At 33.4% G+C, this 17,377-nt stretch overlaps 1 protein-coding gene across 3 annotated transcripts in view; it reads right to left on the bottom strand.

Moving 5' to 3' along the window:
• Positions 1-17,377, bottom strand: part of ssh (Protein phosphatase Slingshot) — a 405,463-nt gene that overhangs the window by 29,176 nt on the left and 358,910 nt on the right. For all 3 annotated transcript variants that reach the window (XM_085957904.1, XM_085957903.1, XM_085957905.1), the window contains 2 exons: positions 15,500-15,693; positions 5,941-6,006 (listed from right to left, as the gene is read on the bottom strand). In XM_085957904.1, the coding sequence (XP_085814030.1) occupies positions 5,941-6,006; positions 15,500-15,693 (260 nt within the window). The remainder of the gene's footprint in view (positions 1-5,940; positions 6,007-15,499; positions 15,694-17,377) is intronic.

Below are 17,377 nucleotides of genomic sequence, written 5' to 3'. Positions count from 1 at the left end.
GTGAATTAAATAAAATATATTTTAATAAATTGTATGAATATGTCGTATCCACAGAACAGATTAATAAATAGAATTCAGATAGTATGAAGCTAGTAGAATTTAAATAAATTGCATAAAAGTTAGATGAGACATTTTTTTACTTTGTATAGGTAGGACTTATAAGCAACAATTCCATCAACTAGTTTTTACAACAGTCTCAAGTTGTACCTACTTCGTAGCATGCGATTGGATTTGGTAAACGTCAAAATGCTCTACGCGGCGGAGTTCCGGCAGGTTTGCCACTATAAGTCCTACTGCGCAAGCGCATACGTCATGCAAGTCGTAGTTATTGCCTGAAAATTCAGAACCCGCCAAACTTTATTGATCCATGTATGTAGTCTTGCAACTTGCAGGATAATACAATGTTTACATCAATATTAATACTATCGACCGAAGGTAGGTACTTGATGGAAATTGAATGTAAGTCCATTAGAATATTTACATTAAATGGATTTTAATGTTATGGGCACGACAGTACGTACCTACCGCTATCTTTTTTTATTTCCATTCAAATTTAGCATTATTTTAATTTTGACAGCTAAGAAATAGGCTTACGGAATTTTGGCGCGAAACTTTGTGTAGGTATGGCTTTTTATCGAAAGTAGGCCATGAGAATATGCAATTTAAGTTTTTTTCGGGCGCTTACGCTTATGAATTTCATACTTTAAGGTTTAAACATTTTCAGGATGCTGTTGAATATATGAATAATAATATACTTAAAAGGTGAATTTGTTTTGCACAAAAGTTTAAGCACAAATCTGTAGGTACTTGTTAATTTTCGAAAAAATCTGACATAAGATGCAGTGACTGGAGGAGATAGGCTGTTAAGAACCATAAATAGTGCACATAGTCAAACGTAATTGTTTTTATTGAACTAAGGCTATTACAGGTGGTACTGGTTAGTTTTTGAAAATCAATTAAACCATGCCTTACCAAATCATAATAGTTTTGGTATATTTTACCACAAAATTGTGCACACTTTTTCATTCATACTTATTTGTTTTCGTTGAATTAAGAATACATGACACATTGTTGGTTATTTTTTTTTTAATTCATTAAGTCCTCCCTAAACCAAACTATAATAAATATAGGTACGTGTATTTTTGACTATAATCGATTATAGCTAAGTTTGCTCAGGATTTTATTTAATTTTAAAAACTAACCAATAGGTACTTACCATCTGTAAATTATTATAGTATTATTTCAATGAAGACAAATACTTATGACTGACAAAGTTTAGTGTGCACTATTTATGGCGGATCTTAACAACCTACCTCCACCCTTCGCCACTGGGCTCCGAAGTACAGAAATCTACAGATAAAATACAAATGAGCAGATTCGTCTGACGTAAATTAGCGGCGGAGTTGAGCGAAACAATGATCATTTTGTAATACTTATTATTGGCTTCAAACCCAAACTCAAACACCATAAAAGTTCGTCAAAATGTTGGCGGCGAAGCTCGCGGCACCCGTTATAAATAGTCACGGCAGAGATTGTTTGACGTCAGGCATTTTATTCGATTCCCGGTGCAGTAGTCGGCAAGGAGTCGACTAGTACATAGCCGGCGGTCCGTTCGCGGGTCGGGCTTGCTGCCAACAAAATGAACGACAGAATCGCCAACACGCTCCAACGACGTTGTATTTCATTGTTTTACAATAATATATGTAGGTACCATAATATAACTTGCTAGCGTGCATCGGCCGTAACTGTGCCACTTAAAAATTGCCCGCCACAAAACTGACCTACAGGAATAAATTATGAACCGAGTCAATGATCTGTGATAGTAACAATGATGGATAATTAAGGCAGCACGGATATTTTGTTTATTAGACTCCTCAATGAAGGAAGTCAGATCGTGATGCGGTGCGAAACTGAGATTGGTTTTGGCATTGACATACTAATGGACGCAGCGCACGTGAAGAACAAAAAATAACCCTAACTCACAAACGGAATGAATATGAACTTAAATGACTTGAAAACACCACATTTGACAAAAATATAACGCTCGGGTTTGAAATCGTATATCCACTGGTATCGCGCCAATATGCTTTAACTAATTAAGCTACGGGCCATCTACTTAATTACGACAACTTTAACTAGTAGGTCCTACATGAAGTGCTCATCAAATTGCGTTATTTTTTCCAAGTTATATACCTACGTTCAATATATTATAGATTTATAGAATGTTACATTTGTTGAATATAAGGAATTAGGAATGAATATGGTTGCAAAATGAATTCTACCTAAATTGCAATAAATTCGCGTTTCTATCTTTTTGCTAACGTGTCCACTTTAATATAGAGATTTTATATTATGGAACCGCGTATAACGGATTACGACAATGGGTCCTGGTATTCATTCACTCATTTTATAAATTGACGAATTTTGTAGTAGGTTATGTTTATTTATATTTCGCCGTTCTTTACCTCGAAGCGATGCTACAAGAGCGATCTACGCTCAGTAGAGTTGTCGGAGCTAGAGGCGCAGGACGTGGCCCGTTTGCTTGCGTTACGCTCCTAGGCTATAGCATGATATTAAGATAAGTAGAGGCTTAGTAGTGCAGAAAAACAGCATTCAAACAAAAGTCGAGAATTTGTTACTATGTAAATCTCGTATTCGAATCAAAATTTTTCATACAGTGTATTATCCAAAAATTGGCGCACTCCGACCAAAATAGTCTTTAAAACTTGTATGTATGTGTAAACGGTATATTATAATATATTTCATAGGGATTGAATAATAAAATTAAGAGTAGCACAGCGTATCATGAAAAGGTAACGTGCTGGGCATAACGCGGAGAGATCACAAAATAACCATTTACGGTGAAACCAACATGTTTGGCGGAAAGTACGTGGCAGCGTATTAATTATAGACCGAGAAGGAACCGGGAGAGGATTTCATCCATCAATAAATCGACCCTGGATAATGGTAATGCATATACGTATTCTGATTACATACAAAAAGTGTTGACAATGACAACGGCGTGTATATCTTTCCAGGGATTTTCACAAAGAATTTCAAGAATGTTTTAATGACAAATTATTAATAGAGCGTCACGAGGCGCAACAAATAATTCGTCTTCCAGTGTGTCACCGCGATGCGATGGTGACGTATCATTTCTGGTAGTGAGAGAGAGTGACCCTGTCAAAAAGCCCGATTATCTCCATTCAGTGCTGCTATCTGGCGCACATCGCAGATGCAATGGAAATTATTGGAAGGCGTGCGCGCCTTGTTTGGCCGGCCGCGCTGATCTCCGCCCATACAAGGAGTTGTGCGTCGCTCACCTTCACCCTGACAAGTAAATTGCGGGCATCCACAATCAAGAGTGCACTTATACTGAAGTTGAAGCGTATGCGCATTACATTACTATCAACGGACATAAATACCCAGATAAGAGATAATGATAAAGGTACAGAGCAGTGGTGAATGGTGGAGGTAGGCTGTTAAGATCCGACATAAATAGTGCACACTAAACTTTGTCAGTCATACGTATTTGTTTTCATTGAACCAAGTCCACAATTTACAGGTGGTATTAGCTAATTTTTAAAAATTCAATTAAACACTATGAAAACAAAGCCATAATAGACTATAGTAAAAAAAAATAGTCGTGTATCTACACAATATCTAAAATTACGCAATTAAATCATACATCACTTGAATATTTTATAGATAAAATAATATTATTTATCTATTGTAGTTTGGATTAGGCAGGGCTTTGAATTTTAAAAAAATGAACCAATAATATGTGTAATATTAGGTATTCTTAACCCAACGAAAACAAATAAGTATAAATGAAAGAGTGTGCACAATTTTTTCGAATCGCCTCGAAATCGAAAGGTAGGGTTTAATTGATTTCAAAAAACTAACCAATACCATATGTAAATAATTGTAGTTTTAGTTCAATAAAAACAAATACATATGACTAACAAAGTGTAATGTGCACTATTTATGGCGGACCTTAACAGCCTACCTCCACCCTTTGCTACTGGATAAGAGATAATGATAAAGGTACAGTGGCACGACAGGCGATTCGCAGATGTATTGGCATTGTTTGCTATAATTCTAGCATCTATAACAATACGGCTACGATGGTGCCATTGTAGAATGATTTACTTATAGGTTCATAGCTATGCCACCGCTTCCGATTTTTCAAACTAGTTTTCAAAGCGTATTATGACACAATATCTATCTTACTGTATACTAGCAAAACAGCCAAATAAACAAAAAAACTATTATAAATAATACGAAGATAATGGTGTGTACCCGAAGGGTGGAGGTAGGCTGTTAAGATCCGCCATAAATAGTGCACATTGAACTTTTTTAGTCATACGCATTTGTTTTTATTGAACTAAAACTACAATATACAGATGGTTTTAAAAAAAATAGTTAAGCCTTACCTAAACCAAACCATAATAGTTTTGGCGATAGGACAAAATTGTACACACCTTTTCATGCATACTTATTTGTTTTCGTTGGATTAAGAATACATATTACACATATTGTTGGTTAATTTTTTTTTTAATTCATTAAGCCCTGCCTAATCAAACCACAATTATTATTTCTATAAAATATCCAAAGTTATGTATGATTTAATTGCATAATTTTAGATATTTTATGGATGGACGAGTATTTTTTGACTATTATCTATTATGGCTTGGTTTTCGGTTTGGGTTTAATTGAATTTAAAAAAAACTAACCAACACCATCTGTAAATTTAGTTCAAGAAAACAAATACGTATGACTGACAAAGTTCAGTGTGCACTATTTATGTCGGATCGTAATAATAGTCTACCTCCACCCATCGCCAATGGTACCCAAGTATTGCAATTGGACTAGAATTATTGTTTCAAATACCCATCTACTGGAATTAAAGCAGGCGAGAGTGAAATTAATATAAATATGAACTCAACGACATTGAATGTGATTAATACTTAGAAAGAATAATTATTATGGAAGCCTTTTCTAAAACAAACACAATATAGTATTACTTTCTCGGTCATATTGCGCAAATCAAGTTTAAAAAATAACTAAAGAGAGCACGACTTCGCCCCTATTAGATATAAATCCGTAGAATTAAATAAACGCAGGATGCATGCCGCAAAGAAAATGGACCCGATTACAGAAAGGAAGGCAGTTGCTGTGGTTCTTTGCGACAGGACAAAAAGGGATTCGAGCAGAATGCGTTCGCCATACGTCACGGGATGGTATTTATTGACGGCCATCCGCGATATATCTTCATGGAATAAATGACCCGACATGTTTGCTCGCTGAGAAGTCGGCGGTGGATGCCGGTCGAGTGGAAAGGAAGCTGCCTATCTGACAACAAGGTGGATATAAACTGCAGCTTAGGAGTCAGTCGATATGTTGTTAGATATCTTACATCTTGTTTTGTGCATGGACATAAAATGATTTTGAACCGGCCAATTAGAAATATATGATAGCAAGTTTTGAATTTTAAAATGTCAATAAATACTGTACCTAGGTCCTACTTAAGAATTAATCAAATCATTAATATGAAATACCTACTATTAACGTAAACATTGATATGTCAAATAACTACGCCAGCGACCGAACTTTGTTGGATGGCTCATGAAATATTCTGTAAAAGCTCGAGGGCCCCTACCTGGCTGACACATTAAGGTACATAAAAGTGAATTACAAAAAAAGTGTACTGCTTGCCCATAAGCAAACTCGTAGGCAAAATGCAATCCCATAGGTACGTACTATTTTTAGTCTCACATTGTACTTAAAATCATTACAATTCCATCAATTCACCAATTATTATCGTATGTATGGATGTTGACTTTAAGCATGAATGTATTAGCATTTACACTAGATTAATCAGATGTTTCTAACATCCTCGTCAGATAACAATATAACAGATAACAGTAATTTACTCACCACATGGCTTGTACGGAGACAGGTTTGAAGATGTGTGGCCTCTGGCAAACGCTGACACTGAAGCCACTAGAATTAAAAAAAGGAGTAACAATTAGTGAATTTATTTCTTTTAAATACTTTACGGTAAATTGTGGTTACATGATATGCACCCGTGGCGAAGGGTGCAGGTAGGCTGTTAAGATCCGGCATAAATAGTGCATGTTAATCTTTGTCAGTCAAACGTACATATTTGTTTTTATTGAACTAAGACAATCTACAATGTGTAGATAGTGTTCGTTGGTTTTTAAAATTCAATTAAACCCTGCTTAACCCAAGCCATAGTAGATAATTTAAGAATATTTTTTATCGATTATGGTTTGGTTAGGCAGGGCTTAGAGAATTAAAAAAAAATGTAACACCATCTGTAATAATATGTATTCCTAATTCAACGAAAACAAATAAGTATTACTGAGTACTGTATTATTAAGTCGGGTCACCCATAGCATACACATAGCTCATAGCATGTACATCATGGGTGGCCAACCTTTTCAGCAGCCGGGCCAGATTCTAAAAATTTGATTTCCTTCCGGGCCGCACAACCGATTTTTTTTATTATACAAAACAAAAAAGAAATATATATTAATAAAATAAAACAAAAATGAGAATCAAATATATATATTAGATAAGACTTTTTTTAAATAATAAAAAAATAATAAACTTTAGTGGCAAGTTTGATTTTGTGTGGCATGTGCATTAATATCGATATCGAGTGAGTTGTTCATACACGCAAACAGTGATTCGTGTTCTCGCTAGGGATTTTATATGCTTCATCCGACTAAAAAACTGTTCACACAAGTAAGTGTTTCCAAGTCATTAGAGCATATTATTTGTAAAATGCAGGATATTTCTCCTTGTCCAAATATGTTTTGTAAAACTCTTCCAAACCAACCTGATGGAATTTCTCCTTTAACTGTTCATCGCAACACATTTCACAATATAAATTCACGACTACGGAGAATGGCGTTGCAAATGCAGAAAAAAGCACACGGTGCTTTTTAAAATCTTGAGCCAATATCGAATCTCAATTTGCGTAATTAGCACATCTAGCGGCAGCATTTGATATTATTTTTATTTTCTCACTGCTCCATGGGCCACAAGTTGACACCCAGTTGCCCACACATAATGTACATCTACTTGCGTATTGTGTATTTAATATTTATACTAAATAACTAAATTAAAAACAACATACAGTATTATAATCTTCATTAATTATCATACTTTATAAATACGAAATGTGTAGAAACTATGAAATATAATTTTTTACTTTGAAATATCTAAGTAGGTGGAATTATATAATTGTGTGAAAAGTAGGAAATAGGTAAACCACAATTGACTGGAGTTATTCGTTATCGTATCACTTATAAATAAAGACAATTATGTACCTATATGATTATTTCGCTAATATGTAAAACATATTACAACGTAGGTACACACCGAAAGACTAAACCAGAGTGACAACAATATGGGGGCCTAAGCCCAACCGTAACGGAACTAAGCTAACCAAATGTGAGCGATAGGTCAGTGATTTATCAATATGCAACAATGGTAAGAATGAATTTTAATTCCTTATAAAATAGGAAGGCTAGGATGGTCAACGGAGAAATAAAATACTTCATGATTATGGATCAAATAATAAATACCAAGGACCGAGCCGTCTATCAACAAGATTAAAGGGGTTAATCCTCGCCATGCGACCGATTAGGAAAAGGCTGCAATATTGATGCGCGACTATTTTTTATCAATTGGATTACTTGTATAAAAAAAGTACAGCCATTGCTGAGGGTGAATCGATGAAGCTTTGGTGCAGCGGTACGTAATATTTAACAACGTATTTTTTAAGAGTTCGTACTACACGTGAATTACCACCAAGGATTGTAATATGGTATGCATGATACCGAAATACCGGTATTTTCGGTATTCAGAAAGCAAGAGAAATTGCAAAAACTATATCTGAAATTACTGAATCTCCGACAAAACGAAATGTGTAATAACAAAAAATCACGAAACATTTATTTTGGAGTTCTGTTTTGGACATAATGTATTCTTTGGTAACAGTTTAAAAAAGCCTGAACTAAAAAAAGCTCTCTCGATTTCAGTGTCTGCGCATCTGTTCTATACACAAGTATTAGCATTTATTGTAACAATTACAATAAGTTAGCCGTCTTAAACAGTCAAAACTGTCTATCTCACTCTAAAATTTACCACAGCCAAAAGAGGTGCAGTTAAAACATAGCTAATACTTCTATACAAACCTACCCCAGATAGCTGCCGTAGCGGCCGAAAGCAGACATGTGTATAGAACAGATGCGCAGAAAGGAATTGTCATTCTGAGCGGAAAAGTTGTTGGCACTGAGAAAATATTATTTTTTTAACGATACCGGTATTGATAACTGTATTAAATATGAAATACTGGTATTGATGTTTTCATTCGGTATTGCAATCCCTAATTAGCACCCATTTAACCTATTAAATAGACTTTGTAAAATGTATCTATCACTTGGTATTAATCTTCTTCTTCTTCGGCCATTCGGTATTCATCACATATTGATATTAATTAATATGTGTTTCGCTCCGAAATAACAGCAATTTCACGTTTGAGTTTATACATTACAATAAGTATTGTCAAAGGCTATGATGCGGGGGAAGGGTAGGAAATAGGCTGCATAGTGTACAATATAATAAAAGAATAGCAAATAAAATTTTCAAGTTACAGTTGAGTAAGATACGGCCGATGGAAATTTTAATTTAAAAAAACGTGTTTTAGGTATCTTAAGTGACTGACACATTTTATAGCTCATGAAAATACTCAAGAGTTAATTATTAGTAACTGAGTGAAATTATAACCTTAATATTATTTTTAAATCAAATTACGATTAAATAAGTGAAAGTATGATAGATCATTTCGTGACTAAGTTTATTCTGGACGATATAATATAGCTAGGGTACTTAATAAATGAATAATCGTTTATTTTGACTGAAATGTCATGTCGAATAAAAATTTTGCATTTTTTAAAATTCCAATTTAAATTGTTTATGAAACTTTTGAAAGATCTGTGCATTCACTTCTGTCGTGAATCTATTGAAATATTTAGCTACTAACATTCATGTTTATAATTTAGCCATCAAGCCGAACGGCTACCAAAAAAAACATGATGAAAGGGTCACCACTTGCGCACGACTCCTTTTGTGCGCAAAGTAAGTTCCTATTATCTTGTAAAAGATAATATCAAATCAATTGAATAGCCATTTATAACATAAGTAGTAGTTACATTCAATTATACTATTGCGAAAGAGTTAGCGGTACATGACCTAACAGAATAGGTCAGTAAATAGATTAGATTAATTTTCACACTGATAAAATTAAGATTAACACAAAGAAAATATAATATGAAAAGACGTCACGTGGTAAACTAACAAGCTCTGAACACCTCCGATGTGAGAATTTTGTCAAAATGATTTTTTTTTATATTATCTGTTCATTTCTATTCGCATGGTGTAAAATCCTTATTTCCAATCAAAAATTTGAATGTATCTACAGAAACCTCAGATTTATGTGTAATACCACCGTAATATTACGTTTTACGTAGCTTTTAAACAGTCGATGATACTAAGCTTTTTGCTACATGTTATGTGAAAATAATTACAAGATAAAAAGAACTTTTTATATACAACGTTTTTAAATTTTCTGTTGAATCATATAAACTTGACTTGACTAGCTTAAACGATCAAAAAAATGTATTTGATAGAAATAATACTGAAATGTCATTTTGACACTCATATTGATTTCCTAGCAACCAATAATAATGGATTGGATTACGGATTTCTTCCGAAATAACTTTTCATACAAAACAGAATTAACTGAAAATGAATTTAATTCTGCTTAAAGATGGCTAAAAGTATTTAAAAAATGCATTGGCATCGTGTTCTGATATATTCTAAAAGTTTCAAATGTCTAGCTAGTCGGGAAGTTAATTAAAAATCGATTGCAAGATTTGTACCGGACAAATAAGAATACGACCTAATAAAAACGTTGTAAAATTAAGTTATTCACATTATTATAAAATAATCTACCCTTACATTTGTGCCAATAGAGTAGTTTTTAGTCTAGTTTAGGCTTTGACATCTTGACGACCCAGTGTCCCTTATCGAGCTCAACAGAGATACATTTATAACAATATGTATAAATAAGCTATATTGAAACACATGCCTGTGAGATAAAAATAATAATGATGAGCTAGGCCAATATTTGAAGTGCATATTGTAAAAACAACGATATGGTCAGTGACCAGTCGTCGTGTATGGCTTGGAGGCCTGGTGCAAAGAAATTGCATCTATCGCACAGAGGATGGTTGGGGTAGGTGAGGAGATATAACGACGATGCAATTAAAATGCGACATCTCAGATGGCTAGACCATGAATAGTAAAAACAATAATCATAACAAGAATGGCTAATGGCTCTAATTGAATTATTAAAAGAATAATTAATTTAAGAATAAAGAAATATTAGAGACAACAGTGGTTTTTAAGTCATCCATTATTCAAATTAAGTATAATAATGAAGAACATTTTTACGTAATGAACGTCGTCAAATGAAAAACAAGACGATAAATTTTCATATAAAGCGGCGCTAATTGAGAATAGGACAGATATACTGTAGGGGAGCTTCCGAGGACGTAGACAACTTTTTACATAAAAGAGATATACAGCCTTCTTGCACGCATCAATTAGGCTGCGTGTCTAATAAATCATACGACAGCAATTATTCAAGCCGAGTTGAAATGCAACTAATTTAAAGACTTTAATTTGAACGAAACTAACTATGTAGTATGTATTCAAAAAAGTATCTTTCAAATAAATGAAAACAAGCGTTATGTCATTATCATGTTATATGCTTATATCAAACTGCTGACAAGTGCACTACAGTGATAAATAAGTATAATGAAAAACTAAAGGAAAAATTTTGCCGCCCTTTAGTTCATATTTTCCCATGCGGGTGACCAAAACAAAAAATATGTATTCACAGTTTAGTTTATCATGGAAAGAAAATATTGGGTCACAGGTTATACGTTTAAGAAAAAGCGCGAAAATTCCGTCAAGTTGTATAATTTTGTTTAACGAACCTGTTTAAAACCCTTAAATCATAATTGATTTTATATTCCGGCGTATGTCTTGCCCCCCTACAGAAGTGATTTATTTAGATTGTTTTAAGGAGAAATAGTTGGGCATTTCACTCAACCTCCTGGGTCCAAAGCTTGAGATTCAATAACACATGTGATTTTGCCAGAAACAATACAATTTACTGCGATTTTGGTAATTTTTTGGATTCGGTAACAGGGGACGATATATTATATATATACATAAATATCTTCATAGTAGAGCTTGAGATTTGTCAACTTGTCCTCGATCAAAATATTTCTCGAGAAAGCAACATTTATACCAAATCAAATTACCTATTGCCGAATTAAAAAAAAAATTAGCTCCTTCAGCCAAAATATAGTTTGCTGGGATAAGTTTTCTTATGGCAATATTTTTCTTTACCGGCATTTTTTTAAATTCCGCTTACGGTCGGCATCTTAGCCTGGTAACAATTTCTCAATTTCTCAAATTCTCGAAAATCTCATTGATGATTATTTGAGAAATGAGAATTCTCTAAATTTCGATAAATTAAAATCTCGGGATTCGAGATTCACTTATTCTTATTATTTCTCTAATCGTCGGCCAATGTTGATTCACTACTAGATGAAGATCTCTTCTGCCTCCAATGCCTCTTTTTGGTCCATAGTTATTCATTAGTATGCAGACTAATCAGCGAATAAATTTCCATTTTTTACACAATTAATCACTGTCAAGTAACATTTATCGATTAATGGCTGCCCTAATGGAATACCGAAATTATTGAATCGTGAGGAGTGGAAAGTGATCAGTTGTTGCTCGGAGGACAATGGCTCGTTAATCGGAAGCGGCTTTTAGAGTAAACATTCCACAAAATTAATCTCTCACGTCGCAATTAAGAATGGCAGTGGCTTGCTCGCACTGCGAACAACGGCACGCCGCGAAAGTTGTGTAAAGGTATTCACTTTCCTAGATGAATGCGAGCCCTTTTGAAAGCCAGGTTTTGAACGGCAACTAATTATTACAATACATCATTATTTGTCAAATAAATCGATCTTGTGAGAAAGTCGGCTAAGTAATAAATATTTCGTCATGACAATTATTTTCACTCAAGCCGAGAAACATTACTGTACCCACTAGGTACGTATTTACAAGAAGTTAGTTGAATAAAATTGATAGTTATATAAAATTACGTAATAAAATTTCATTCATACATACGGGCCTATACCTACATATCATCGGGGTTTGTAAAAAGGGCGAATTAATCAAAATGCTATTTTTAACTTTTGACGTTTATTTATTAATTACATGTGGATGATTATACATATCTAACAAGTTTATAATAAAGCTTAGAAAGAATACTGTCTTTATAATAGGCATTATAATATAATATTTTAAAAGGCCTAATAATATGTCACATTCGTATGTATTATTATATATATTTTATTCGTAATACTAAGTGGATATTCGCCTTTACGATTATTGTTTTTAGGTACTTTCCTGTGGACATACATATTCGCAGTTTTTACACAACACAGCTAGTGAGGTACATATTGTTTTTTTTCGTTAAAATCTCGATTTCGCCAAAATAGTCGATTCGGCCTTTTTACTAAACACCGATGATATTTGAGGTTATATCACGGCGTTAATGTATATATATATGCTTGCTCTGGTTCTTGCTACAAATTGAAAAAAAATAGAATTATATTATTCATAGTGGCTCCTTAAATGATTGCGAATCGGGGTCCCGATGACTTATCCATCGGACAGCTTACTCCGCGGCTTCTCAGAAATCAAAGGCACGCAGATGTTGAATAAGTGGAAAACCGAACGAATTTATTACAATTTTAATTTTGCTCCTGGTACTCACTCGCCTTCCCAATAGGCACTATTAACTTAAACTTTGTTTAACTTACCGGGTTTCGCCATTCGGCATCTTCAGGCACTATGTAGTCACCAAAAGGCAAATACACACTGACAATGAATACAGTTAACTTATATAACAAATCAACACAATAAAGTCGGTAAAAACGTCAAGGATCACAATAAAAAATATAACAAACAAATTAGGCAAATTGAAAAGGCAAACCCCGGGTCCCAAAAACGACTCAAATGGAATAGTACAATACTTAAATCCATTAGAATTTATATTCAAATTCCATCAAGTACCTCCAGTCGATAGTATTAATATTATTAAACTTTAACGTTATGTAAATTCATTCAGAGCACATTTGAGTACGTGGCGACCTGTCTTGGGTACGTGCTCCTGAAAAATTACCAGTCACAACCAGACAGACCGTGTATGGTTTCGTGGGACCTTTAACTTTAATTGTAGTATGAGAGACGACGACAAAGAGGAGCTATTATAACCCGTTGCGCGAAATATTAATAAAGTTGCTCAGCAATGAAAGTCTAGGTTTAAGGCCCGCAGTAGCTCGTTTAACGAACCAGTTACGAGCGCCAGTATCGCTTTTCGCTACTGCTTGGAAGCCACAAGTCACTAACGACTTAACTGCCAACATTACAAGCAAATGAATGACTCTCACTTTGATACTACGGGGTAAGTAAGTGAAACTGTCGTGAATGCGAAAGCTCCTTAACGGACAGTAGATGGGTAAACGCGGGACACAAAATGAGAAACTATTAAATTAATAGCAATGACAGGTGTTAAGACACAAAGTTTAATATCATTTACGTATGTAATATGTGGTGATAATACACCCACATAATTGATTTTGATTTAACTGTCTGCTAAATAAAACTTATGGGCGTACGTGCTCGGCGTAGGTCAAAATGGAGCTTTTATTGTATTTTCAAAGCATGATCCTGGACATTCCTTAAACGTTGTAGATAATCTATTTATATTATTTTGAAGCCTTATTATCCTTTATATTTATTTTAAACAGTTGATGACTGCATAGAGTATTTTTATTACATAAAATAGTATTCTTTTAAACCTCTCGCTCTAATGTTTTAGAATATAGTCATATTTCAGTACATGCATGTACAGTCAAGTGGTGTTAAGATTTTTTACATTTATTAATTTTTAAACGCATTTATAAAACTATTAGTATAATAATTTATGTCGATATTATTATAGTGAAATATTTACGATAAAAAAATATATTGATAATCTCTGTGATCCCAAATTTGACAAGAATTAGGCATTTTATTATTCAAAAAATGGGCAAGATTAACACATTTGAAGATAATTCTAAAGATACTAATTATAAGCTATGTCTTTGACCATTCAAGTGTGATAAACATCCTACGAATAATGATTGCTTTATAATAATTATTGACCTAAGAATAAGGTAGTGTTTTTTTGAAATATGCCATTTCTTTTGGCATTCCCCAGTGGTTAAGCTACAACATACGGCCGTAGCCATAAATTGACAAGCGATAAATGAACTAGGGAGTAAGGTCATGTTAACGCGCGTGTTTGAACATGTACCGTTTAAAAAAAATCGGTTAGGTATTAGATTAGAGATTTTAAGGAATGTCCAGGATCATGCTTTGAAAATGCAATAAAAGTTCCATTTTGACCTACGCTGAGCATGTCCCCCCTCAACCATAGTAAATGGGATAACGACTTTGTGTAGGTATGTTTTTACTTCATCGCGTAGATAAAAACACTTTGTATTTCGGAAAATTCTGTGAAAACTGAAATAGGTACCAATACTGGAATTAAATAGTATTAATCAAAATAAAACACAAAATTATATTTAGGATCGGTTTTGGATGCTATTAAATACTTAATATACTGAGATTTCATTTGTCCTTCAACTATCGTGTTTGATTTAATAATGCTTATATGTGGCTGTCTATTATTGGGACCATCTCGTATTCATATTATATATTTTCTATGTTATATTCGTTAATTTGTATACTTAGGTGATCGATTCTATTAGAAAAAAATAATACAATGTCTCTCCACAATAATTGGTATAAACTATATATGTCATTGTCATGTTAAGTATTTGGGAAAATTATCAAAACACAATGATTTTGATGGAAATGGAAAATGGAATTCTTTGGTCTTTTTCTTTAATGGCAATACAAATCAAAGCATATATTTTAATGATGTTCATTAATCTCAATTCCTCGACGTTATTAAAGAATATAATATAATTCAATGATAATTTAACAACACAGAGACACTGTCATACCTACTGCCATTATCCTGTATGGAAAAAAATGTCTTACAAACATAAGATTCCCAAGAATGCTTGGTGTTTTGATTTTGGATGTTGTATTATGATTATTTATTATTATCATTATATTATTATACAGAAAGACTTCACAAGTTATACACTATATAGATTCGTTTCTAAAAGACGTTTTTATCGTTAAATATGATGAGACACAATTAAAATTGTGGATATTTATAAAAAAAAAAGATATTTACCCGTCGCCATCGAGCGTGATTGCGGTGTCACCGAGAACCCTGAGGACCAGCCCCACTGTGGTTCTTCGGTTGCAATCGATGCCCAGCAGACAGGCTTCCTCGCCAGCGAGGTTCCCCGCTGCATCGCAGGACGCCCGGGAAACCACCACCAGGTAGCGGGTTCTCTGCGCGTGCACGGACTCCAGTTTCACCGCCTGCAATGAGAAAGAAATATTATTATCAAGTATTCATAACATAACAATCACAACTGTAGATAATAATAACATGTTACTCAGTGTGCGCAATTTTTTTACGCCATATTGCGAGACGATATGAATCATCCATTCACATTGAGATTACATAAATAAAACAGTTACACAAACCGATAAATTAATTAACTCAATTGATCAATTTGGCTATGAATACATTGAAAATTGCGGGGCGAAGAATCTATAAATTATTTAATAAAGTCATTCATTCGTACGGTTGTTGATGCAAGATATCACATAACATTTATTACTTTTTACGCAACAAAATCATGAAACATGAAAATTAACGCGATGGCTGTATAATTCAAAAAATAAACAAACGAAAGTAAAAACCAAACACAGACTTTCTTAATTTGCAACAATGTTCGGCGAGAACTTACAATAAAAAAAAATGAGAACAGTAAATAGGGAGACCTGCCTAATGATACTAATGAATGTTCGACCGTAAGTATTCATTATTTTGTTACTTTTAAGAAGTGGTTAACTTTGCAAAAAGCACTTAAAAGTTTTTTTCGGAAGCATGTTGTACCTACAAACATAGGTATTTCATCTTTTCCATTGCCCTAATTACCGACCTACACACATCAAATACAATAGTAGTAGAAAATGGGCGAATTAATAATAATGCATGATTTGATAACAACAAAAATAGTACAGGTGGTACAGGAATAGTAGACAAATCAAATTATTTCAAAATAGTTAAAATAAACTGACAAAGATGAAAATAAATGTAAATTTCATTCATTACTCAATTACGGCATGCTAAAGTCGATTCAATGTTATAAAAAAATAAACGCAAGATTTATTGTATTACTACATTTAAATATAAAAAAAGCCGTATCAAATTTGTGTGTGTTTGTAAATTATCAGTGATATATTCAGTGAGCAATCGTAGATGTCTATAAGATAACTAAGCACTTCCAGTACTAGTAGGAAATACGCAAATTGAATTACCAGTAGATATTATTTATTATATGTATGAGTAAGCGTCTAGTCTAAAATGTCTAATGAATTTTCTCAGAAAGACGAAGATCACCATATTATATATCATTCATGCTAACAGGAAATTACGTTGTAACATATAGTATTTATGGTAACTTTGACCTATCTTAAATCCAAGACATGTTATAATAAAAGCATACTATTTCGAGTAGTATCACTTCACGTCGAATATGGGAGGGAGAAATATGTGGCTGCCACGTGTGATCAAGAGTCACAAATATAATATTATGAATATTAGAAAAATATCTATTAGACATTAGAGTATTGATCTACTAACAATATCTGCCGATAAAGGACATGTGACATTTCCTTCCTAAGACATGCGTAGAAACATTTACTCATTATTATTAGTCTTAAATATTACGTAAGAATGACTATTATTTAAAAATGATAGGTAAGTATTAATTAAGTTGACAAAAGGTGGCTGTAAAATGTTCTTAAGGGGGGACATGCTCGTCGAAGGTCAAAATTGAGTTTTTATTGTATTTTCAAACCATGATCCTGGACACTCCTTAAACGTTGTAGATAATCTATTTATATAATTTTGAAGCCTTATTATCCTTTATAGTTATTTTAAACATTTGATGACTGCATAAAGTATTTTTGTTACATAAAAAAGTATTCTTTT

Source organism: Rhyacophila brunnea, unplaced genomic scaffold (assembly GCF_057557595.1).
Source record: "Rhyacophila brunnea isolate RB1 unplaced genomic scaffold, BYU_Rbru_1.0 scaffold_7, whole genome shotgun sequence".
Lineage (NCBI taxonomy): Eukaryota > Metazoa > Arthropoda > Insecta > Trichoptera > Rhyacophilidae > Rhyacophila > Rhyacophila brunnea.
The sequence above is the reverse complement of the archived record's forward strand: the minus strand, read 5'-3'. Positions and strand labels throughout refer to the sequence as shown.